Source organism: Hyperoodon ampullatus, assembly GCF_949752795.1.
Source record: "Hyperoodon ampullatus genome assembly, chromosome: 6".
Classification (NCBI taxonomy): Eukaryota; Metazoa; Chordata; class Mammalia; order Artiodactyla; family Ziphiidae; genus Hyperoodon; species Hyperoodon ampullatus.
This window is the reverse complement of record NC_136919.1, coordinates 22570817-22595914: the sequence shown is the minus strand read 5'-3', so window position 1 is coordinate 22595914 and position 25098 is coordinate 22570817. Positions and strand designations below refer to the sequence as shown.

Sequence of the window (25098 nt, the reverse complement as noted above, 5' to 3'; positions counted from 1 at the left end):
CACCGATCTGACAGATAAGTCTACAAAATATATTTTCTTTTGTATTTAGACCACATCATTGTACATTCTGAATCCACACAAAGTTTTTGTTTTTGTTTTTTAATTTTACTGGATTTCATTTTACTTACAGGAGTCTTGCTTTGCCACTCAACAGGACAGTTGTAATCTTGCATGATCCAGGGATGGTTCAATAGATTTTTCACAGAAATCCGTTTCTTTGGGTCCACCTAGTGGCCATTGAGAGGTAGCTGGAGATTAACATTTTAAATAGAGACCATAGAACACCTTTCCTCCTGAGAACTCAAAATTCATCAGAACAGATGTAAACTTTATCATCACAAAAATGCTGTCAAAGACCTTAAAATGGCCTTGGAATAAATTCTTTTAAAAAGGGAATAGAGGTAAGAAAACTATAGCTACCAACACGGGCTTAGAAGATAAATGTTTAACAAACATGAACTTCATTGGTATGGACATTATTCATGAAGTTAAGCCAATCTATTGTATGATGTAATAGTCTTTTGCTGGAAAACCTATTCACAGGAAATAGTCACCAATTTAATATTCAAGCAGGCACAATGCAGGGCATTCACACTGAATATGCAATCTCTACCTCCAATGAGCTTACAATCACATATAACAAGTTGAAAAGCACACCTTTCTTTTCCATTTGTAATTTTCAAATGTGAGGAGAGAAAAATTAATCAACAAAGATTAAGTTTTGGGGAGTTTAGAAGAAAGGATGAGGTGTTTTCAATCTCATTATGGAGATTTGGTGGTCTTGCCCTACTCAAGGTAGGTGAGCTCAAGGTAAATTTTGAATAAAAAGTAGAGATGGCTTAATATATGGAAAAACTGAATACATAATAATGAAAAAAATGTTGCTAATAAGGTGCTCATATTTTTCAAAGTGTTTCCCATTAATCTCATTTTATCCACGTAACAGTATGTAGCAAGCACTGAAGCCAAGCTCAGAATCCCCATTTTATAGGTCAGAACCTGGTTAGGTGGCATGCCTATTGATTGGTAGGGTGGATAACTAGACTTCAGCACTCCTGTCTTTCACCCTTAGAGATCATAACACCAAATCAGTGGCTCTTAACGTGTGGTTCCCAGACCAGCGGTATCAGTTGTCATCTGAGAGCTTATTAGAAATGCAAATTCTTAGCCCTGCCCCAGCTCTACTGAATCAGACACTCTCAGGGTGGTGCCCAGCAATCTGTGTTTCAATAAGCTCATGTGGCAATTCTGATACATGCTAAAGTTTGAGAACCACTGCACTAGATCATGGGGCCCACTCAATTGTACATCAGCTCATTTAAGCAATTATTCCGTATCTACTATATATCTAATGGAAAAAGAGTGGGAACAAGAAAACAGAAAACAGTGGAGCAAGAGCTGGTTAGAGAAAACAGACAATGCTCAGGAAAAAGGAAGAAAAACCAAATCAGCAAAGATATATGGTAGCAGTCTTTTTAAAAAAATGCATTTGCAAAGAAAGCACCTAGTAGAGAATATCTGCAGAGTAGATATAATGAATGGAATTTTTTACAGCTGATAGATAAACGTAGTAGCACTACAGACATCTTAAAATCAAATAATAAAAAAAGACTTCTATTATTTTAAAATAAATAACAAAGATTACCTGTAGCATTTGTTGAAGAAGCAGAATACTACTGGGGGAGAGCCACTTAGGAACCTCATATTTCCCTCTCTACAAAAAACAAAGAAAGCATTTAAGAGATTTAGGTTCAATCAGCCTTGACACAAATTTCTAAGGTTAACAACATGCTGGAGGTTTACTTCCAAGCTTGAAGACTTCACCCAAGTTTAAGATTTGGTAAACATTATTAATAACATAAGAAACCCATTTCTTGCCTTAAAGAAGAAAATCCAGTTAGTTAAACACTACTGTCACCTCTAAAGTATCCACATATCGGGTAAGGGCTAGAGCACAGAGAATGTAAGAGCGGCAAACGTAAATGTTACAGGGCTTTGGAATCTATAGTATGATTAAATGGACAGGAAGTATACACTGTAGTCAGTATTTTTATTGCTGAAGCAAATTTTAGTTTATAATCCCAGAGGAATTGTCAGTTGACAAAAGTAGGTCACAGAAAATCATATTTGGTAGGAGGACACAGGCTGTGGTTAAAAACAGGTCACATATCATCCGCAAGGCAGAATTCACAATCATTGAGGGAACTGATGAAAGCCACCTTCTAAGGCAAGTACCTCTTCTGGGAATGGAAGAGACTCAGGAGATAAATGTTTATAACCTGTTATACTCAGACATTACAGTCACCAAGTCATCAACCAAAACAAGACTAGGGGCTTGCTAAACACAAATACGTGATATAATACCTCTTCACACGACCTGTCACACACCCCTCTTTCCCAATTCAAAGGAAATGATAGAATCGTTTTTCTTAGCAGAGAACAAATTGTTTAATGATGCTAGGATAACAGGTTAATTATATGAGAAAAATTAAGATTGAACTGTAATTCACAGTCTATATCAAAATTAATTCTACCCAGATTAAAGAGTTAAATGCAAACACTAAACCATGAGAATACATCGGTGATTATTTTTTAGAACCTGTCTAGACATGACAGCAATACCAAAAAACTATAAAGATTAACAGATGACAAGATTTAAAGGTTGACATTTCTGTACAGCAAAACACAACTAACAAAGTTAATTAACAACAAATTGAGGGAAAAAACCTTTCTGCCTAAATGGCAAAAGATTAATACAGTTCATCACATAAAAAGCTCTCGCAGATCACCACCAATCCTCTCCTTCCCACGTTTCCCCTTCTCAGCAAATGGCAACTGCCTTACCAGCTCCTCAGGTCAGAAACCTTGGATCTTCTTTAGCTCCTCTTTCCCTCACACTTCACATCCGATCCATCAGCAAATCTATTGGTTCTATGTTATATATCCAGAATCACCTGTCACTACCTGTACCACACCTGCAGGGTCTCTCATCTGATATATTGCAAGAGGCTCCTAACTGGTCTTCCAGAGCCCATCACTGTCCCTCACAATCTAGTCTCTACTTACCAACACCAATATTCTTTCAAAACGTTGGGTCAGGTCGTATCACTTCACTATTCAAAACGCTCTAATGGCTCCCCATCTCACTCAGAATGAAACCCAAATTCCTCACTCTGGCTCCAAGGCCCTACGTGGTCTGTAACCCCACATCCACCCCACTCCCTGCTACCTCTCAAGCTCACCTCCTAACTCTCTCCTGCACTCATCAAACTATGATCACATCACAAGTCAAACACAATCCTGCCTTAGGCCCTTTGCACTCTTTGTTCCCGCCGCTATAATGCTTTCCCCAATATCAGCAGAGTTTGTGCCTTTATCTTCCTCAGGTCTCCCCTTAAATACCAGTGGCATCAGTGAGGCTTCCCCAAACCACCTTTATAAATAGCATCCCTGCCCACCATCATCTCTACCTGCCTTTCATGGCACCTTCTTTACAGTCCTTATCCCTACGTGTCATACTACATATTTATTTGTTTATTTTCTGCCTCACTATATTAGAATATAAACTCTTTAATCAGAGGGATTTTGTCTGTGCTGTTCACCTAGAACACTGTCTGGCCCTAACATATAAAAGGTGCTCAATTAATATTTGTTCCATAAAAGAAGAAATGGGATCAAAGCATACACTCCAAAAGAAAATGGGCAAAGAATATTCACAGGTAATCCCAAAACAAGAACTTTTAAATGCTTAATAAACATGAAAATATGTTCAACTAATCCAGCAATAAAAAAGCAATTAGGGACTTCCTGGTGGCACAGTGGTTAAGAATCTGCCTGCCAATGCAGGGGACATGGGTTTGAGCCCTGGTCTGGGAAGATCCCACATGCCATGGAGCAACTAGGCTCATGCGCCACAACTACTGAGCCTGTGCTCTAGAACCCGCGAGCCACAACTACTGAGCCCACACGTCACAACTACTGAAGCCCACGCGCCTAGAGCCCGTGCTCCGCAACAAGAGAAGCCTCCACAATGAGAAGCCCGCACACTGCAACAGAGAGTAGCCCCGGCTTGCTGCAACTAGAGAAAGCCCGCGCGCAGCAACTAAGATCCAACGCAGCCAAAATTTAAAAAAAGCAAGTAATTTAAACAAAAATATGATCTACCAAATTGATAAACTTCAAAAAAATTATCCAGTGTTAGAGTTTGGGGATAAGAGTGCTTATATATACAACGAGAGAGCATAAACTTTTCTGAAGAGTAATTTGGAAATACGTGTAAAAAGCATTCAAGATCACATACCCTTGATCCAGCAATTTCACTTCTAGCAATTTATCCTAAGCAAATAATTTGGCATACAAAAATGTATTAGTGTTATGAACAGTAACATTCACCACAGAATTGTTTGTGATAACTCTGGAAACTAAGGAACATGGTCTGATGGAATCCAGAGAGCTCCCAAAAATAATCAATGACAAAATAACCTGAATGAGGATCCTGGGTTAGAAATATAGGTCCAGGGAGACAAGGGCAAGCACGTGCGCACACGCACGCACGCACACACACCCAACAGTAATTGAACGAGGCTAGAACAGTGGAGGCAGGTAGGTGAAGAAGGCTTCAACTAGCACCAGCACTGGGGTTCTCTGTTCTTACGAATTGTCTAGGACATAATTCTCACAGAAATCAGTCCAGCTTAACGGTGAGGGGAGAAACAGACAGTATAGATCACTCAGAATCCTAGAACTACATGACAGGCTGGATTTTGAATATGTTAAAGAAATAGTCAAAGTTCCAAGGAAGTGTTATCAAGCAATTTATTTAAAAAGAAAAGGTGTTAACGTTAAAACAACTCAATCTCTGATTCAGCCTCTCTGATAAGAGCAGACAGGCTGACCTACAAAGTGTTTCCTAGGAAGGGCAAGAGCTTTCATTTTACAAATGACATTTAATGTTATTAAATTTTTCATTCTTCTTTATCTAAAGCACTCACTAGTACCCAGAGATACCACTCTTATTTATACCTTGCCAGGGCACCTTAACACTTGCCAATGTCAGATGCTGACAGTTTGTTTGTGAATTATAATAATGAAGTCTCTAATTCATTTCTCCTTACTATCCGTCATCCACCAAGCACTGAAGGCTCAGTGCTGCCTGGGCTCCAGGCCTATCCCTGGGAAGGGGGGATTTTTGGATGCTTCAGCCACCTCGCTGGGACTCAGCAGCGAGTCACAGTTGCTGCATGGCTGGCCCTGATCTAGTTGGCCCCACTCTCTTAGCTGAGCTTTTCCTTATTCCTGAGACCAAATGCCACTCATGATTCAAATCCTGGGTACCTGACATGTTCTCTTTCTTGGCAAACTGACCGTTTGCCTGGTACCTCAAATACTGTAGCCTGCTTTTGCCAGGGTCCCATAGAAAGTAGAGACCGGCCTATTACTTGCTTACACTGATCAAGGGTCATGATCTACCTGAATTTCTGATCACAACCTGCACAACCTCTAGAGTGTCCTGTCTTGCTTTACTCACTGATCAGAACCTGCACGTACTCCAGTGGGTCTCTCCTCATGCTGACTGCACATAAAGCCATTTGCCGCTTACTCTCTGGATACCATCTGCACTGGGTTGAATAGTGACCCCCCAATATTCATGTCCACCTGGACCCTGTGAATGCATCCTTATTTGGAAATAGGGGCTTCTGCAGAAGTAATCAAGTTAAGATGAGATCATACTGGGTTAGGCTGGGCCCTAAATTCAATATGACTGGTGTTCTTACAAGAAGGGGGAAATTTAGACACAGAGACACAAACACACAGGAGAGAACACCACATGAAAACAGAGGCAGAGACTGGAGTGATGCATCTATAATCCAAGGAATGCCAAGGATTGCAGGCAAACACAAGAAGCTAGAAAGAGGCAAAGAAGGAGTCTCCCTTAGAGACTTCAGAGACCATGGCCCTGCTAACTCCTTGATTTTAGACTAGCCTCCAGAACTGTGAGAGAATAAATATCTGTTGTTTTAGGCCACCATCTTGTAGTACTTTGTGATAACAACCCTAGGAAACTAATATACCATCTATAAGGGTTTAACTTACTTGCATTACCTCTCTCCTATCATCACCTGCCCACCCCAAGGATAAATCTGGTTCCAGGTTCTAGCCCTTTCTGGTCTGCTCCAACACACAGATAACAGGTCCATAACCAGAACTATGTAATAAAATAAATGTTATGCCTTTAAATTCAAAAACTACCATCCAAAACAAAAGCATTCTTAACTAAAAGTAGCAGAATTCTATAGAAATCAGATGTAAAAATGAATTTTCAGACCAAAGCACTGAATAACAAGAGCTCCACGAGGCTGATTCCAAGTTCCTCTTTGCCTCTTATTTATCTCCCCTTTTATCACCCCAACTTGAATTCACGAAGTATCTTTTAATAGATCCCCTGTGCTGTGCTGTGCTGTAAGCCAGCATCATAGAAGCAATCCTATCCAGAGAGAGGCAGGGAGGATAAGTAAATGAGAAGTGTGGTGCTTGGCACACTGGAAACAGGCAGAGACTGGAGTCATACATTATGTTTGAATCCTAGTCTGCCTTTCATTCGCTCCTTGAGCTTGTACAAGTTGTGTCATCTTTCTGACCCTGTTTCCTAAGAGTAGGCTCTGGAGACAAATTGCCTAGATCCAAATCCAGGGTCTACCACTTACTAGCTGTGTGGATGAGCTATTTAACCTTGCTGTGACTCAGTTTCCTCATCTGTAAAGAGAAGTATAATAACAGTATCAACTCCATAAATTGTTGCTAGCACTCAATGATTTAATACATATAAAGCACTTCGCACACGCACAGAGTAAGAAATCAATACCGTCTAGTTTCTACTATTGCTGCTGCCTCCACTACTATTACTATTACTACTACTACTATTACTACTGTTACTGTGAAACAAGTACAGTAATGCCACTTACAGGGTTATAAAAGGAATGGAAGAGAATGTATGTGAAAGCACTTGGCACAATGCCTTGCACATAAGAGACAATAAATGTTTGTTCAATTTGAAATAAATGGGAGGGTAAGATAGGGCTACTCAAAAAAGTAGCAGAGCAAAGATGGCATGGTGGCAAAGCCATGTATGCCAGGGTGCTAAATATTCAGTATAGTAAGAAAGGCTAGAGTCATTCTGAGGATGCACATGCCTTCTCAATAGAGCTCTGCCCCACTGCAGCTGCCTCAGGATCTCAGCATTGCCTGGGTAAGAACACATCAACTAGTCATGTCCTGCTCACATCACCTCCTGAAACGTACACCCCCACCTTCTCCATTTGGACAGAACAGCTCTATAGAGTACTATCGACAAACAAAGCATGAGGCCTGTGCCCCATCACCAAAACCTGACATTCTCAGCTTCATTCTCTACACTGAAATACTAGCAGAAATAAAGTCCAGAGCTGAGTTCTGCTGCCAGGCTTACCCCAACCTCTAATTTGTACACAGTACTTAAAAACACACAAAGCACTTGTACATATATTTTATCCTGTGCAGTAGGCAGGGATTACTAACTACATTACACAGATGAGGAAACTGTCTCAGCCAGGGAAATCAAATACCTGTTCAATGTTGTAAGGCACTGGTTCTCAACTGGAGGTGATTTTTGTCCCCCAGGGAACACCTGGCAGTGCCTGGAGACATTTCTGATTGTCATAATTTGGGGGCTGCTACTGGCATCTAGTGGGCAGAAGCCAGGGATGCTGCTAAACATCCCACAATACACAGGACAGTCCCCCACAACAAAGAATTATCTAGTCCAAAATGTCAATGGTGCCAAAGTTGAGAAAAATTGTTATAGAGCAATAAAGGGGTAGAGACAGGACTAGAAGAGAGATACAATACTTTTTCTATTGTACCACACTGGAAGTTCTAAGGATACCTAGAAATAGACAGGGAGAAAGGCTCCTTATTTAAATACTGAAAGTATATATCTAAGGATCAAATAGAAAAGGCCTTGAGAGGAACAATTCTGCTGGGGAAGAGCATCTTCACAAAAGGCCCTGTGTTAACCAGGCCTGTGCCCCTTAACCCTGGTTTCTGCTCAGTCTTTGGAGAATTCTTGTTTATTTAAGGGCTGATTACCTTGCAAATGAGATTAAGAAACAGGTAATAGAGGGAGAAACCAAGTGGGAGGAGGAAAAAAGGTCTGTGTGCTAATAAGTGAGATAATCCTGGGAATACTAATGGGCTTGAAATTGTTTGTTTTTTCATACAGTACTAGGAAAGGCAGGTGGTCGACCTCTCCAACCCATAATAATAGTACTGCAGTCAACCCTATAATTGTAAAGAATTATCTCATAAAGAGATAACTTGCTCATTTTCTTTAAAATTATAAATTATACTTGTTAGAAAGCAATTTTACTTTCAAGCTACTCAACTTTCATTTACTAAATTAGTTATATTTCCTTAATATTTGTGTACCCAGAACTGGAATACAGTCACGCTTGTCTTTGAATGCAATGACAGCAGATGAATATGCGACGTTAATAAGATTAATACTCAGTCTGTTAGTAACCATGCTGGAAACTGCAGTTTAGCATTTTGCTTAAAATAGTCAACAAACACAAAAGATAAACAAAGTCTGCCTCTTAAACAAGAGTTACATACAGTGTGTCAAATATTGCTGGGTTTTTCAATCAAACCAAGAACTGAGGGAAGTGTTATTCCCAAGTGAGGAATTTTAGAACATTCTAGGCAAAGATACATACTGCATGCAAGTGATATGACACCTTAATTAGATTCAACCAGCAGACTGTATTACACTGTGACTCGGAACAATAGTTCTGAGCCAAGATTACAATAAATTTCAAAATCTATAATGTGTGAAATTAAATTCCATAATAATGCATAAAAGTCCTAATCTGAATCAATTTTCAACTTGCAAATACATGAAAAACTAAAAAAAAATGAAATTCAGAGTAGGAGAAACAAAGAATATACAGTATTAGTAAATAATATTAATTAGGAAGGCTAAATCTCTATTGAACAAGAATTAGACATTTTCTACCATATTCATTGCACCGAAGAAATATTTGATTTACCAAAAATATCAAAACTTGGATCTAATATCTGCTATTAGGATGTAACAATTTTATATTATCTGGAGATAAGTCCCCTCCCCCAAAGGATTCATCCAGGATCCACTAGTGTACTCAAATAAATAAGTGTAGACACACTGAAGTTTGTATGTTGGTACATTCTCCTCATATTGGTGAAACAGTACATTAATAATTAAGAGCATCAGGAATTCCCTGGCGGTCCAGTGGTTAGGACTCAGCACTTTCACTGCCATGGGGCCAGGTTTGATCCCTGGTTGGGGACCTAAGATCCCACAAGCCACGAAGTGCGGCCTCCCCAAAAAATATATACATATATACTTATATATATTTATAATATATATTATATATTATATATATATATAATAATAATAATTAGGAGCATTAATTCCATGGCTGCCATATGAATGTGAACTCGCAGTAATAGCAAATGAAGGCAAATAAATAGCATAGAAGTTTGGGTCCAGATAGGTTAAAAAAAAAAAAAAAAGCAAGCTTAGAGTTAAGTCAGTAAATGAGGAACACCACGGATATAGTGTAGCTTAATTTCAATAAGGTATTAACAGTCACTTATTTTATCTTTGTGGATAAAACCACAAAATCTTGATTAAGTGTATCTGATACAGGTTAAAAACCCAAAACACTTAGGGGTGGTCTAGATCTAGTCAGTTGTTTTTTTTTTTTTAATTTTTAAAATATATCTATCTGTCTATCTGTCTATCTATCTATCTATCTTTGGCTGCATTGGGTCTTCGTTGCTGCGCGTGGGCTTTCTCTAGTTGCAGCGAGCAGGTGCTACTCTTCATTGCAGTGTGTGGGCTTCTCATTGCAGTGGCTTCTCTTGTTCCAGAGCACAGGCTCTAGGCGCATGGGCTTCAGTAGTTGTGGCACATGGGCTCAGGAGTTGTGGCTCGTGGGCTCTAGAGCGCAGGCTCAGTAGTTGTGGTGCACAGGTTTTGTTGCTCCGCAGCATGTGGTATCTTCCCGGCCCAGGGCTCGAACCCGTGTTGCCTGCACTGGCAGGCAGATGCTTAACCACTGTGCCACCAGGGAAGCCCTCTATTCAGTTTTTTAATCAACAACTTGGATTAGAGATATTTAAGAAATGTACAAAATGTCACACTCCTGGCAAGGACAAGCTGATATTACATGAGATCAGAATCAAGATTCAAAATATCAACAGAGGAGAATACTAGGCTGAAACAAACAAGGAAAACTGAATGTGAATAAATAGAAGTCAGAGAACTTATAGCTATTCAGAGATGGACTGGACCTTGGAAATAACTGACTACTGCAATGCTTTAACACTACTGATAAAGAAAATGAGGACAGGGCTTCCCTGGTGGCGCAGTGGTTGAGAGTCCGCCTGCCGATGCAGGGGACGCGGGTTCGTGCGTCAGTCCGGGAAGATCCCACATGCCACAGAGCGGCTGGGCCCGTGAGCCATGGCCGCTGAGCCTGCGCATCCGGAGCCTGTGCTCCACAACGGGAGAGGCCACAACAGTGAGAGGCCCGCATACCGCAAAAACAAACAAACAAACAAAAAAAAAGAAAGAAAAAAAGAAAAAAGAAAATGAGGACAAGTTGCTCTACCAGGGGTGACACCTAAATTGAGTAGAAAAACTGATGCACAATACCTAATATGAATTAGAACTGGTAAATATAGTCCTGGTAAATCTGAAAAGTTGGGATGTCTGGGAACATTCCCAAGTTAATGGACACAAAAAGAAGCTTGGGGGCTTCCCTGGTGGTGCAGTGGTTGAGAGTCCGCCTGCCGATGCAGGGGACACGGGTTCGTGCCCCAGTCCAGGAAGATCCCACATGCCGTGGAGCGGCTAGGCCTGTGAACCATGGCCGCTGAGCCTGCGCGTCCAGAGCCTGTGCTCCGCAACGGGAGAGGCCACAACAGTGAGAGGCCCGCGTACCGCAAAAAAAAAAAGAAGCTTGGGATGGGGATCATTTTCTGCTCTGGGAGTCTACGATTCTCTTGAGACTAGCAACTACAGAGATGAGAAACAATATCTCATGGTGGTATGAGAACGGGCTCTGAGCTTGACTAGCTGAGTTCAAATCCCAGCTCTGCCACTTACTAGCTGTAAGACCCTGAGTAAGTTATGTAAGGTCTCTGCCCCTTAGTTTCCTCATCCATAAGAGGGGGACAATAATAGCAACTACCTCACTCAGAGCAGAGTCTGGCAAATAAGAAAAACTCAGGAATGTTTAGTATTACTTTTGTAATAAAATAAGAATAAGCAACCATGTGCAAGGGTCACAAAAATATGAAAAACACATACTTCAGAATGCTCTATCTCCCTGGAGGAAAAAAAAGGAATTGGGGGAGAAAAGCAAAAAATTTCAACAAAAAAAAAGACTGATGTAGGTGCTCTAGGCAGAGGAGACTTCAGCACAACCCAAATAAGCATAGAACTCTACTTCTGTATATCTAGAGATAGAGACTCAGACCTGGCCTGCTGAAGGCACCTCCCCCACTTTCCACATCAGCTTTAGAGATTCAAGACTCAGACAAAACTTTATTATTCTACTTTTTAAAAAGTTATTACTAGCAAACCAAATTCAACAGCATATTAAAAGATTTATACACCATGTCCAAGTAGGATTTATTCTTGAAATGCAAGTTTGGCTCAACATACACAAATCAATATATGTGATAGACCACATTTACAGAATGAAGGTGAAAAACATGATGTCAGTTAATGCAGAAAAAACATTTGACAAAATTCAACACCCTTTCATGATAAAAATACTCAACAAACTAGGAATAGGAGGAAACTACCTCAACATAGTAAAAGCCATATATGAAAAACCATAGCTAACATCATACTCAGTGGTGGAAGACTGAAAGCTTTTTCTAAGATCAAGAACAAGACAAGAATGCCCACTTTTCACCACTTCTATTCAACACAGTAATGGAAGTCCTAGTCAGAGCAATTAGGCAAGAAGTAGAACCTTTACATGATTCAAAACTTAAAAGGTACAAAAGAGCACAGAATGAAAATTCTCCCTTCCCTCTCCCAATATTCCTCCCCAGAAGGAGCAGGAATTAGCAACTTCTTATATCTCCTTCCATATTACTCCAAATAATATAAACATACCTCCCTCTCTTTTATTTTTTACAAAAATGACAGTATACTATACATACTGTTCTACACCTTGCTTTTCCCCTTAACAATATATCTTCGATATCATTCCATATCAGTATTTAAAGAGGTTCCTCATTCACTTTTATGGCTATAGAATATCTGTTATAAAGATGTACTATAATTTAACAACAATGTTTTCCAAAAGAAACAGGAAGCACTGTCAAAGACTCACAGGGACTTCCCTGGCTGTCCAGTAGTTAAGACTTTGCGCTTCCACTGCAGGGGGCTTGGGTTTGATCCCTGGTCGGGGAACTAAGGGGAACTAAGATCCCGTGTGCCGTGTGGCATGGCCAAAAAATTTTTAATTTTTTAAAAATTTAAAAAATAAAAAAATACACCAGGGAAAAACAACTTATAGCAGAACAGCCAGGAAATTTCTAGGGGAAAAGTAGAATAAGAGGGAGCTAATTTTACCAGACATTAAATAAATGGTATTATAAAAAATCCAGTAATTAAAACAATTACATATAAAACAAACATAGACAAAAAGTTAAATACAAAGAAATAAAGAGCCCAAAAAAAGAAATATGTAAATGTAGGAATTTAATATATAATAAGACCATCATTTCAAGTCAATGGGAAAATGATGGATTATTGAATAAATAGTTCTAGGACAACCAAATTTCTATTTTTAAATAAATAACTGGTTATTTTTTAAAACTGGATCCCTAGAAACTATCACAGATATTATATTTGTCATGTCATCTAAATATAATATGGTATCCTGAAAGAATATAGAATAAGAAAAGGACATTAGAGAAAGATTAGTGAAATCTGAATAAGTACAGCATTTAGTTAAACAGTAATGTACCAATGTTGGTTCCTTAGTAGTGACAAACATACCATAGTAACATAAGATGTAAACAATAGTGAGAACTGGGCAAGGGTAAATGGGAACCCTCTGTACCACCTTTGCAACTTTCTGTAAATATAAAACTTTTTTTTTTTTTTTTTTGCGGTATGCGGGCCTCTCACTGCTGCGGCCTCTCCCGTTGCGGAGCACAGGCTCCGGACGCGCAGGCTCAGCGGCCATGGCTCACAGGCCCAGCCACTTCGCGGCATGTGGGATCCTCCCGGATCGGGGCACGAACCCGTGTTCCCTGCATCGGCAGGCGGACTCTCAACCACTGCGCCACCAGGGAAGCCCTAAAACTATTTTAAAATAAAAATTTTATTAAAAAAGAAAGAAGGTGGGTCTCTATCACTTCTTATACCAATATTAATTCCTGGCAGATCAAAGAACTAGTATTTTTAAAATGTAAAAGTACTAGAAAAAAAACAAGGGGAAAAAATGTAAATATATAGACTATAACACATAGGACAAAGTATTAAGTCCTTGGGATGATCCATAGCATGGTAGTTAAAAATACAGGCTCTGGTGACTTCCCTGGTGGCACAGAGGTTAAGAATCCGCCTGCCAATGCAGGGGACACAGGTTCGAGTCCTTGTCTGGGAAGATCCCACATGCCGCAGAGCAATTAAGCCCGTGTGCCACAATTAGTGAGCCCATGTGCCACAACTACTGAAGCCTGGGCGCCTAGAGCCTGTGCTCTGCAACAAGAGAAGCCACTGAATAAGAAGCCCGCCCACCACAACAAAGAGTAGCTCCCACTTGCTGCAACTAGAGAAAGCCCTCGTGCAGCAAGGAAGACCCAACACAGCCAAAAATTAATTAATTAATTAAAATTGTATAAAAAAATATAGGCTCTGGATCCAGACCACATGAGTTCTTGCCCCAATTCTGCCAATAATTAGTTGGATAACTTTAGACCAATTATTTTCCCTCTCTCTGCTTCACTTTCTTCATCTTTCAAAAGGGTATAATAACAGTACCTACACCTCACTGGACAATCGTGAGGATTAAATGAGCTAATCCATGTAAAATGCATATAGTCACATGTCACATAATAAACTCTCAAGAAATGATAGCAATTACTACTATTCCTTATTGTAGAAGCATTCTTATAATTTAATAAGAAAAAGATTAACAACCTTAGAGAGAGAAAATGCTATGAACAGGCATTCACAGAAATATATATACATACACATACACACACACACACACACACACACATATATATAAACATTTACGTAATTACTAAGGACACATGAATAAAGCATCAGATGCCACTTCCACCCATTCAATTAATCAAGATCCAAAATTTTGATAAATAACAATATTGGGGAGAGTATGGGGAAGCAGGCACTCTCATATACTGCTGGTGGGAGTATAAATTGGAAAAAAATGATGGAGCAATTCTACTACTCACTACTTAAGTCCAAAGAGGTATGCACAGGGTATCTTACTAAGCATCACTTATAACAGTGAAAAAAACTAGAAAATAACTGAAAATGTTCACAAGAGAATGGCTAGACATACTATTTATAAGAATGAGTTAGTACTATATGTGTATCAAGGCACATACTGTTGAGTAAAGAAAGATACAGAATAATATTAGTATGACACCATTTATGTTAAGAACAAAATACAAGATACTACAAATACAAATAAAAGATCTGGAAGAACCAAAGTAATAACAGTAGTTACCTATGTAAAGATTGCAGGATTGGGGACAGATATTGGAGAAGAGGTCATGAGAATGTTAGTTATCTGTAATGTTTTAATTCTTTATACAGAGAATGTTTTTATGCAATAATGGGGTAATTAAAAATTAATTTTTTAATGATGTATACAAACTTAGAATAAAGGAAATTTCATGATTCCATGCAGCCATTAAAAGATAATGAAAACCTAGGGGCTTCCCTGGTGGCACAGTGGTTAAGAATCCGCCTACCAGTGCAGGGGACACGAGTTCGAGCCCTGGTCTGGGAAGATCCCACATGCCGTGGAGCAACTAAGCCCGTGCCCCACAACTACTGAGCCTGCGCTCTAGAGCCTGCGAGCCACACCTACCGAGCCCGTGTGCCACAGCTACTGAAGCCTGTGCACCAAGAGCCCGTGCTCCGCAACAAGAAGCCACCACAACTAGAGAAAGCCCATGCACAGCAACAAAGACCCAATGCAGCCAAAAATAAATAAATAAATTTATTTTAAAAAAAAAAGACCTAATCAGATCTAACAAGTGGTCTTAAAACCTGAAATTATCAAGACTATTTGAAATACACTTATGCACATTATTGCTAACAGTGAACCTCAAATCCGAGTACATATGGCTACATTGTCATCACAATTACAAGATTTTTAAAAACAAGGATCCAGAATATGAAAACAAATCGCTACAATTTTTTTAGTGACGTTTAAAGGCAAGAAACAACAGCAAAGCAAATTCCAAGTGAATCACATATTTAAATGTAAAAAAAAATAAAATAAAAATGCTAGAAGGAAACATGGGAATTAAAAAAAATAATCTATGTAGGAAAGGCTTTCCAAATATGACAATGAAAGACAGATAAATTTGACCAAACAAAAATAAAACAATTCTTGCATAGCCAAAAAAAAAATCTTAAACATAGAAAAAGGTGACATACTATATTGATGGGATTATGGAGAAATAGGCATTTTCATGCTACTGCTGGTAGTTGTACAAATCGATAGAACTTTGCTGGGAAGCAATTTGGCAGTATCTAATAAAATTACTAATTTACATACCCTTTGACCCAGTAACTCTTCCAGGAATTTTCCTACAGATATATTCACAATGTACAAAATGACCACTTAGAAACTACTTAAATACCCATTAACCTAGGACTGGTTAAATAAATTAAGGTACATATATACACTGCAATTCTATGAAGTGTATTCTATGAAAAGGTTCTGAGCTGGGTATGAAATGGTGTGATTTCCAAGACACACTGTTAGGAGAAGAAGACAAGATACAGAACAGTGTTCGTGGTATGCTACCATCTGTATGAAAAATCTGGGAAGGTGATAGCGTAAAGAGATAAAATATAAGATTCCTTATATATTATAAACTAATCTGAAAAAAAATACATAAAACTCTGATATACACTTTGTCACTGGGTAAATAAACTTATGCCAAGAAATTTGAAAAATTAGACAAAATAGATACATTCTTTATGTTCAAAACTGATCTCCTTATCATCCCTGCCCTACCAGGAGTCTTCTCCATCTCATTTGATGGCAGCTCCAACTTTCCAGTTGCTCAGGTTACTCCCCTCATCCCATCCATCAGCAAATTATGTTAGCTATACCTTCAAAACACAACAGATTAGTCTAAACATATATCCTGATTATGTGGTGGCTACATGAATCTATATGTGTGTTAAAATTCGTAGACCTGGGGCTTCCCTGGTGGTGCAGTGGTTAAGAGTCCGCCTGCCGATGCTAGGGGACACGGGTTCGTGCCCCAGTCCGGGAAAATCCCACATGCCACGGAGCAGCTGGGCCCGTGAGCAATGGCCGCTGAGCCTGCGCGTCCAGAGCCTGTGCTCCACAACGGGAGAGGCCACAACAGTGAGAGGCCCGTGTATCGAAAAAACAAACAAACAAAAAATTCGTAGACCTGTTACACACAAAAAAGTTATTTTACTCTATGTTAATTTTAAAATACATTTTTTAAAAAAAGACACCCCGGGGCTTCCCTGGTGGTGCAGTGGTTGAGAGTCCGCTTGCCGATGCAGGGGACATGGGTTCGTGCCCCGGTCCGGGAAGATCCCACATGCCGTGGAGCGGCGGGGCCCGTGAGCCATGGCCGCTGAGCCTGAGCGTCTGGAGCCTGTGCTCCGCAACGGGAGAGGCCACAACAGTGAGAGGCCCGCGTACTGCAAAAAAAAAAAAAAAAAAAGACACCCCGAGGGACTTCCCTGGTGGTCCAGTGGTTAAGACTCCGTGCTTCTACTGCAAGGGGCAAGGGTTTGATCCCTAGTTGGGGAACTAAGATACCACATACCACGCAGCACAACCAAAAAAAAAAAAAAAAAAAACCCAGAATCCAACCACTTCTCACTACCTCAATGACCACCATCTCTTATCTGAAAATTACTACAATATACAATAACCTCCTCACCAGTCTCCATGGTTCTCCTCTTGGCTACTTTTAGCCTATTTCCGTCCACACAGTAGCCACTGTGGTCCTGATAAAATCTAAACCAGACCATGTCTCTCTTCTGCTCAAAACCCTCTAGTGGGGGCTCTTCCCTGGTGGCACAGTAGTTAAGAATCCACCTGCCAATGCAGGGGACCTGGTCCGGGAAGATCCCACATGCCGCAGAGCAACTAAGCCCGTGCACCACAGCTACTGAGCCTGCACTCTAGAGCCCACGAGCCACAACTACTGAAGCCCGGGTGCCACAACCACTGAAGCCTGCGCACCTAGAGCCCATGCTCCGCAGCAAGAGAAGCCACTGCAATGAGAAGCCCATGCACTGCAATGAAGAGTAGCTCCCACTCGCCGCAACCAGAGAAAGCCCGCGCACAGCAACAAAAGACCCGATGAAGCTAAAAATAAATTAATTAAATAAATAAATTTATTTTAAAAAGAAAACAAAACCCTCTAGTGGCTCCCCATTTCACTTGGAGAAAAAGCCAAAATCCTTATGACAGCTACGGAGCCCAAGGCAGTTGGAGCTCCTGTCCCCTGAGACTTCATTTCCTACGGCTCTCCTCATTTACTCCACTCCAGGGGCCCTAGCCCTCTGCCCTCCCTTGACTACACCAGGCATGCTTCTACCTACTAGCCTTTGCTCTGATTCCTCTGCCTAAAACATTCTCTCCCTTGATAGCCTCTTGACTAACACTCTCACCTCCTTCAAGTCTTGCTCAAATCTCACCTCTGACCACCTTATTTAATATTTAATAATGCAACCAGCCCTTCTCTTCCCTCCACACCCCTCCCCATCTGTTCTCCTGATTCCTCTTTACCCTGCCCAATTTTTTCTTTTTTCTAAAGCAAGTATTATCATCTTTTAATATAATTTATTTATTATGCTTATTATCTTTTTCTACCACCACCACCACTATTTTTTCCCTACCACTACAATATAAACTCCACGAGGGCAGGGACCTTCCATCTGTTTTATTCACTGATATATCTCAAGCATCTAGAAAAGTGCCTGGCACAGATTAGGTGTTCAGTAACTATAATGAACTTAAGACTTAAGATTTAAGAATTTCATCCTAAGATGAGTAAGCAATGAGGGCACTGAGATAATGGGAGGCCAGTTCACCTAGGATAACACCTACGGCCCACAGGGTGAACTCTGGCTTGTAGTACTTGAGTGAAACGGGAAAGAAGCCACTGGAGAGCTTCCAATAAAGGAATGCGACCTGACTTACTATTTTTAAATCTTCCCATAAAGAAGTCACTGGTGGGGATGGACTTCCAAGCACATTCCATAACACCCCAAAATTCCAACCTTATACTGCCCCCACACACACACACAAGAAAAGAAACAGTAAAAGGAAGAATACTCCCAATCAACTTTATGTGGCTAGTAAAATCTTGAAACCAACAACAAACAAAATAGTTCTAGAAAGGAAAACTACATATTAATCTCTGAACAAATTTTAAGTCCTGAACAAAATACTGGCAAACCAAATTTAGAAACGTATGTCAATAATAATAGCTAGGACTTCCCGGGTGGTCCAGCGGTTAAGATTCCACCCTCCCAATGCAGGGGGCCCCAGTTCGATCCCTGGTCAGGGAACTAGATCCAGCATGCCGCAACTAAAAGAGCCCACATGCTGCAACTAAAGATCCTGCATGCCGCAAAGAAGATCTCGCATGTGGCAACGAAGATCCTGCATGCCACAGCTAAGACCCAGAACAGCCAAATAAATAAATAAATAAATAAATATTTTTTAAAAAAAGATTGTTCGGCCTTTCATTAAAAATAATAATAATAGGGCTTCCCTGGTGGCGCAGTGGTTGAGAGTCCGCCTGCCGATGCAGGGGATACGGGTTCGTGCCCCGGTCTGGGAGGATCCCACATGCTGCGGAGCGGCTGGGCCCGTGGGCCATGGCCGCTGAGCCTGCGCGTCTGGAGCGTGTGCTCCGCAACGGGAGTGGCCACAACAGTGAGAGGCCCGCATACCGCAAAAAAAAAAATAATAATAATAATAATAATAATAGCTAACATTTATTGAGCACTACGATAAATGAACTAACTCATTTAATCCTAACAACACTATGTTATGACTACTATCACCCATTTTACAGATGAAGAAGCTGACACACAGAGAAGCTAAGTAATTTGCCAAAGTCCACAGATAGAAAGTAGAGATCCTGGATTTTAAAAATACCAATGAGATTCTGATTTAACTGCTCCAGGAGTTGGACCCTATATTTTTTAAAGCACCCCAAGAGATGCTGGTATGCTGCCGGGGTTGTGAACCACTGCGTTAAGTCCATCAGCTAAGGCTTCCCCCTCCCTGAGAGAGATTACCTGGACATAGCCAGGGCAAGAGATGTTTTAGTGAGGAGTTAAATATGAAACAAGAAGCAGAGAGGAGAAAACATGATTGGTAAGATCCTTTCCAACAAGGAAATTCTATGATCATGTGTCCCCACACTGTCTTTCTAGAATTCTAGAAGGTATAAGATTTCATGCTATAACACCAAACAGATCCAATTCTACTTCATCTTTGGAGAACCTTGTCTGTCAGTTTATTCTCTGGCATGCAGTACCCCCAGCAAAAAAAGAATATGGGAAAACATACTAGTAGCTTGTAATACTAAAGTTATTTTCAGAACAAAAAACAGAGCTCTACTTTATAGAAAGAGTGGCAAAAAGAGGGAATAACTCAAGAGATCAACCTAATGTTTTTCGAAAGTGTAACTGGAAAATTGTTACTGAGCTGCCCAAAGACCAAGCCTCCTTCCCACTCCACATCTGTTAACTAAAGCTGAAACTACAAAGCAATCCTAACACTACCCTCCCTGTATCCTGTTGTTGACATGGGGAATGTGGCTCTGTGAGGTCAGGAACTGCTATCACAGGCAGGAAGCAGAGCCAAGGCAACAACTGCTACCCTACAAAGTTTAGGGGAGGCTTTGTGAGAAGAGATGGGAGGAAATACGGGCTGTCTTGGCTACCCCAGCAGGCTCCAGGAGGTTGGCCTCCAGCCCACTGCCCCATCCATCTCCCCTCACCAAGGAGAAGCACAAGCACTCACGGTTCCCCAAAACAGTGGCAACAGCTACTGCTAACATGACTTCTCTTTGATCCTGCAGAATCAGAGCTCCTCAGCCTTCAAGAAATTGGAACTACTGCAATTCCATCACTTCCCAAAACTACTCTTGCAGTTTTTGCACAGATTTTAAAGCTTTTTCCAGGGTGGGATACAGGAAAAACTATTAAGTCAAATAAATAAAATAACTGCAGATTGAACTCAGTGCCCTCAGACTTGGTTGTTCAGTAGGGTAGGCAAAGAGCCAACTTTTGGTAGAAAGTGGTTCTACCGCTTTCAATTCTGTGTGCTACTTTCCAGAAATGAGAGCTGATTTAGGTAGTCTCCCTACCTAAAGGGTGTTAGAGACCTAATGGTCCAGGCACATAAAACTTCTGACCATTTCTTCCCACGCTTCTCCCATCTTACGCCTTGGCTGATACTGTCTACCAGGCATGCTCTCTCCCACAACCCTTTCTGAAGTGCTTCTAACCTTCTTTTAAAGCCCAGCTCAAAACTCACTTACTATAAGATGTTCTCCTAAATCCCACACCCACTCCTGTATTAACTTCATTTAATCTCTGTCATAAAATGGCACCCCTCACCCTTTCCCCTTTTTAGATAGCCTTGTATCTGTCTCCAACAAGAAATCTGGCAGACAATGATTAAGTTTCATAGATCTTTGTTTCACGTCTTTCAGTATCTCATACAAAGAAGACCTTTAGGAAATATTTGTTAAATAGAACGGAATTCAAGCCGCATTCAGAGAAGTTGCTCTGCTGGTCTGACTTTGGTTTGCTATGGACACAATATGGTGCTCTTCCTCTTTACATGTCTTCTTTTGTTAGCTTGCTTTGAATATTAACTCTTTAAAAAGAATTTTACTATTTTCCTTCCTATATATGATTTTTTAGTTTTTTTAATTGAATATAGTTTATATAACATAAAATTCACCCTTTTAAAGTGTACAGTTCAGTGGTTCTTAGTATATTCACAAAGTTGTGTAATTATTACCATTATCTAATTCCAGAATGTTTTCATCAACCCAAAAAGAAACCCTGCACCTGTTAGCAGTCACTCCCCACTGCCACTCCACCCCTCCCCGCCAGCCCCATAACCACAAATCTACTTTCTATCTCTGACATATATGATTTTAACAAAGCTTACAGTACTCTTAACTGTGGTTTTATTATACCTTAAAGCCAAATTTTACCTTCAAAAAGAAACAGTTTCTCTTATTTTAACATAACTCTAAAGAAAGATGTGATTTAACACAGCAGCTTACTAAGGCATCATTTCAGGATACAAAACAAAAACTCTTACCAGAAAAATCAGCTTACATGTCTACTTTCCCATTTGTTTTTGTTTTATTAAGCTTCTTACTGAAGTATAATGTTCATATAGAAAAGTACACCTATCATAAGGTATACTTTGATAAGTTTTCAAAAACTGAATACAAGTATAACCATCATCCAGATCAAAAACCAAACAGAAGCCCCACCATGTCTCTCTTTCAGTCACTAACCACCTCCAAAGAGTAACCACTATGCTGACTTCTAGCAGCATACATTACTTCTGCTTATTCTTGTACTTTCATAAATAGAAGCATATAGTTTGCAATATAGAAAACTTCTACAATGAAATTCTGTGCCTTGTAATACTCACCATAATCTTCTTGTACAAAGCCATGACATTATCATCATCAAATGGTAGAAAGCCACACATAAGTACATATAAGAGTATGCCCATGCTCCAAACATCTGCCTGAGAAGGAGAAAAAAATAATAATTAAAAAAAAATTAGAACGCATTTCAAAATGGCACTACACAGAATCTTCACAGAGCTGGAAAAGAGCTCAGAAATCATCCAATTCAAACTGCTCCTTGTACAGTCTGAAGCCCAGAAAGGAAGGCTTGTCCAAAGTCACCCAGTCAATGGCAGGCCACCCAGGTAGGTCTCTTGACCAGTGACCAGTCCAGTTCAGAGTGACCAGTTCAGTGCACTCCCCTCTAATGCTCAATAGAAAATCATTTCTAGTTGGCTGGGATGGATTGGGCATGATACGGAAGAAGATGAGGTTAAGTCTCTGATTCTTTTTTAAATTTATTTAGGCTGCAGTGGGTCTTAGTTGCAGAATGCAGGATCTTTGCTGTGGCATGGGGGATCTTTTCTTTTTTGTTTTTTGTTTTTTCAATTGCGGCATGCATGCGGGATCTAGTTCCCCGACCAGGGATCGAACCTGGGCCCCCTGCATTGGGAGTGCAGAGTCTTACCCACTGGACAACCAGGGAAGTCCCTAGGTCTCTGATTCTGAAAGACAAAACTATAGTGCTACTGAGGGTTTATTACATATGAGGATTATGTAAACATGCATGAGGATATCAAAACAAGTCTTAAAATTTACTGCTGATAATCTGCAAATGTAACTAAGCTATACTATAAAGTCCTCTCTATGTAGAGACACCTTAATAAAGTTCAACAGTTGATTTTTCAAGGATCGAGAATAGAAATTAGCCTGCCGGCACAAATAGCCCTACAAATCTCAAAATCCCAGAAAGGATACAGTAGAAACTAACACGACATTATAAAGCAACTATACTCCAATAAAAATTTTTTTAAAAAGGGGGGGGGCAAGAAAAAAAGAGTCCCAGAAAGGAGCTTAGCCTTTATGTAAGATATCCACGCCACCGACGACTGAGAAATCACAGTTCCCACCCTCATCTAAGCCTTAGGAAAATTTTAAGAGGTAAAAGGGCAGCATGTAGCATGTTTAAAGAAAAAAAAAGGTGGGGGGAAAGGACAGAGGGGAGAAACAGAGTTAAAATAACTTCAGCAGCATCACACATCTAGGTAGTACCTATACTAAATAACACAAATTTCACACCTACTCTTGCCTACCAAATCGCATCAAATTATTAGGACTCAACTAGGAAGCCCTGAGTGAACAATTTACTTTCAAGCAAACACCAGATTTTTCTTCCAAGTTGCAGGAGGTCAGAAATTAACCATTTATGCCTGAAAGATATCAAATGCTTCATCTATAAATTGAGTCTTGACGGCATGGCACTCCTGACCCGGGTGTTATAGTCAAGGCAAAGAGACTACACAGGGAAGAGTGGGCTAACATGGCCTCATCAAATGCCAAAAGAAGAAGTCAAAAGAGAGATTACATCTGAGGTTAAAGGAAAAGATGAAGCAAACAGTAGTAACATCCCCACAGAAATCTACAAAAGCCTACTAGAGAGAAAAAAAAAAGCAGAAAAAGTATTCTTCAGTTAACGCATCAAAGCACCTTCACTTCACTGTTTTGAAATGGATATGAGAATAAATGAATCAACTAAAACCACAAACCAAAGCAAATACAAGTAAATCTATAAGCTACCAACTGCCAAATAAGAAAAAAATAACTGGGGGGAAGAGGGGTTTGAAACCACTTCCTCTGAGAAATTACAAAATGAATTAGAGATGTTTACCATAGAACATTCCTTAAAGCATGATCTGGACCATGAGCAACAGAATAACCTAAAGTACTTTTTTTAGAATGAAGATTGCTAAAGCCCCACCTTAGAAAACAAAACCAAAATCTCTAAACATGCACAGCCCTGAGCTCTGCATATTTTAACAAGTGTCCCCAGACAATTCCTTGGTATACTGTCCTTAAGAAACTGTCCTAGAAGGATGGAAAGTTGAACTAAAATGGATAAGAAAACAAGATCCTATAGGAAAATCTTGATGCATTCAAACGAGCAGGGCCTCATCACCAGACCTCTAGGAATCTTGTGAGCATCAGGCATATGATTACCACTCCTTCTGGGAGACTGAATGGAACAGTGAAAAGAGTAGAAGTGTGCAGTAAAGCCTCACTCAGTTCAAATCTTGACCCACAGTTGCCAGCTGTGACCCTTCAAAGGCACTTAATTTCTGAGCCTCAATTTCTTCATCTTCTTTATCTTATGAAACAGAGTAACAGTATTCGCTCCAAAGGATTTTTGTGGTGCTTAAATGAAAATTATAAAAAGGATCTATCATGTGGAACCCTTGTGCACTGTTATGGGAATGTAAAATGCTGCTGCCACTACAGAAAAGAGTATGGCAGTTCCTCAAAAAATTAAAAATAGAATTACCATATGATCTAGCAATTCCACATTTGGGTGTACATCCAAAAGAATTGAAAGCAAGGTCTCAAAGAGATATTTGTTCCTATCAGCATTATTCACAATAACCAAAAGGTGGAAGCAATCCCAGTGTCTACCCATGGATGAATGGAAAAATTAAATGTGATATATACATGCAATGGTATGTTATTCAAGCTTAAAAAGGAACAAAATTCTGATACATGCTATACAACATGGATGAAGCTTGAAGATATTACACTATGTGAAATAAAGCAGTCACACACAAAAAAAAATATTGTATGATTCCACTATACAAGGTACCTAGAATAATCAAACTCATAGAGATAGAAAGTAAAAGGGGGCTTCCCTGGTGGCACAGTGGTTAAGAATATGCCTGCCAATGCAGGGGACACAGGTTCAAGGCCTGGTCTGGGAAGATCTCACATGCCGCAGAGCAACTAAGCCCATGAGCCACAACTACTGAGCCTGCGCTCTAGAGCCCGTGAGCCACAACTACTTAGCCCATGTGCCACAACTACTGAAGCCCGTGTGCTAGAGCCCGTGCTCCGCAACAGGAGAAGCCACTGCAATGAGAAGCCCGTGCACTGCGACGAAGAGTAGCCCCCACTCAATGC

General features: G+C 40.2%; 1 protein-coding gene across 9 annotated transcripts in view; it reads right to left on the bottom strand.

The window, feature by feature from the left end:
• The window catches only part of MELK (maternal embryonic leucine zipper kinase), a gene marked incomplete at its 5' end in the record, with an annotated part of 71517 nt that overhangs the window by 33523 nt on the left and 12896 nt on the right, over positions 1–25098 (bottom strand). For 8 of the 9 annotated variants that reach the window (XM_079706473.1, XM_079706474.1, XM_079706475.1 and 5 more), the window contains 3 exons: positions 129–227; positions 1646–1714; positions 22014–22112. In XM_079706473.1, coding sequence (XP_079562599.1) covers positions 129–227; positions 1646–1714; positions 22014–22112 — 267 coding nt within the window. The remainder of the gene's footprint in view (positions 1–128; positions 228–1645; positions 1715–22013; positions 22113–25098) is intronic. The other variant, XM_079706478.1, reaches the window with a different exon arrangement.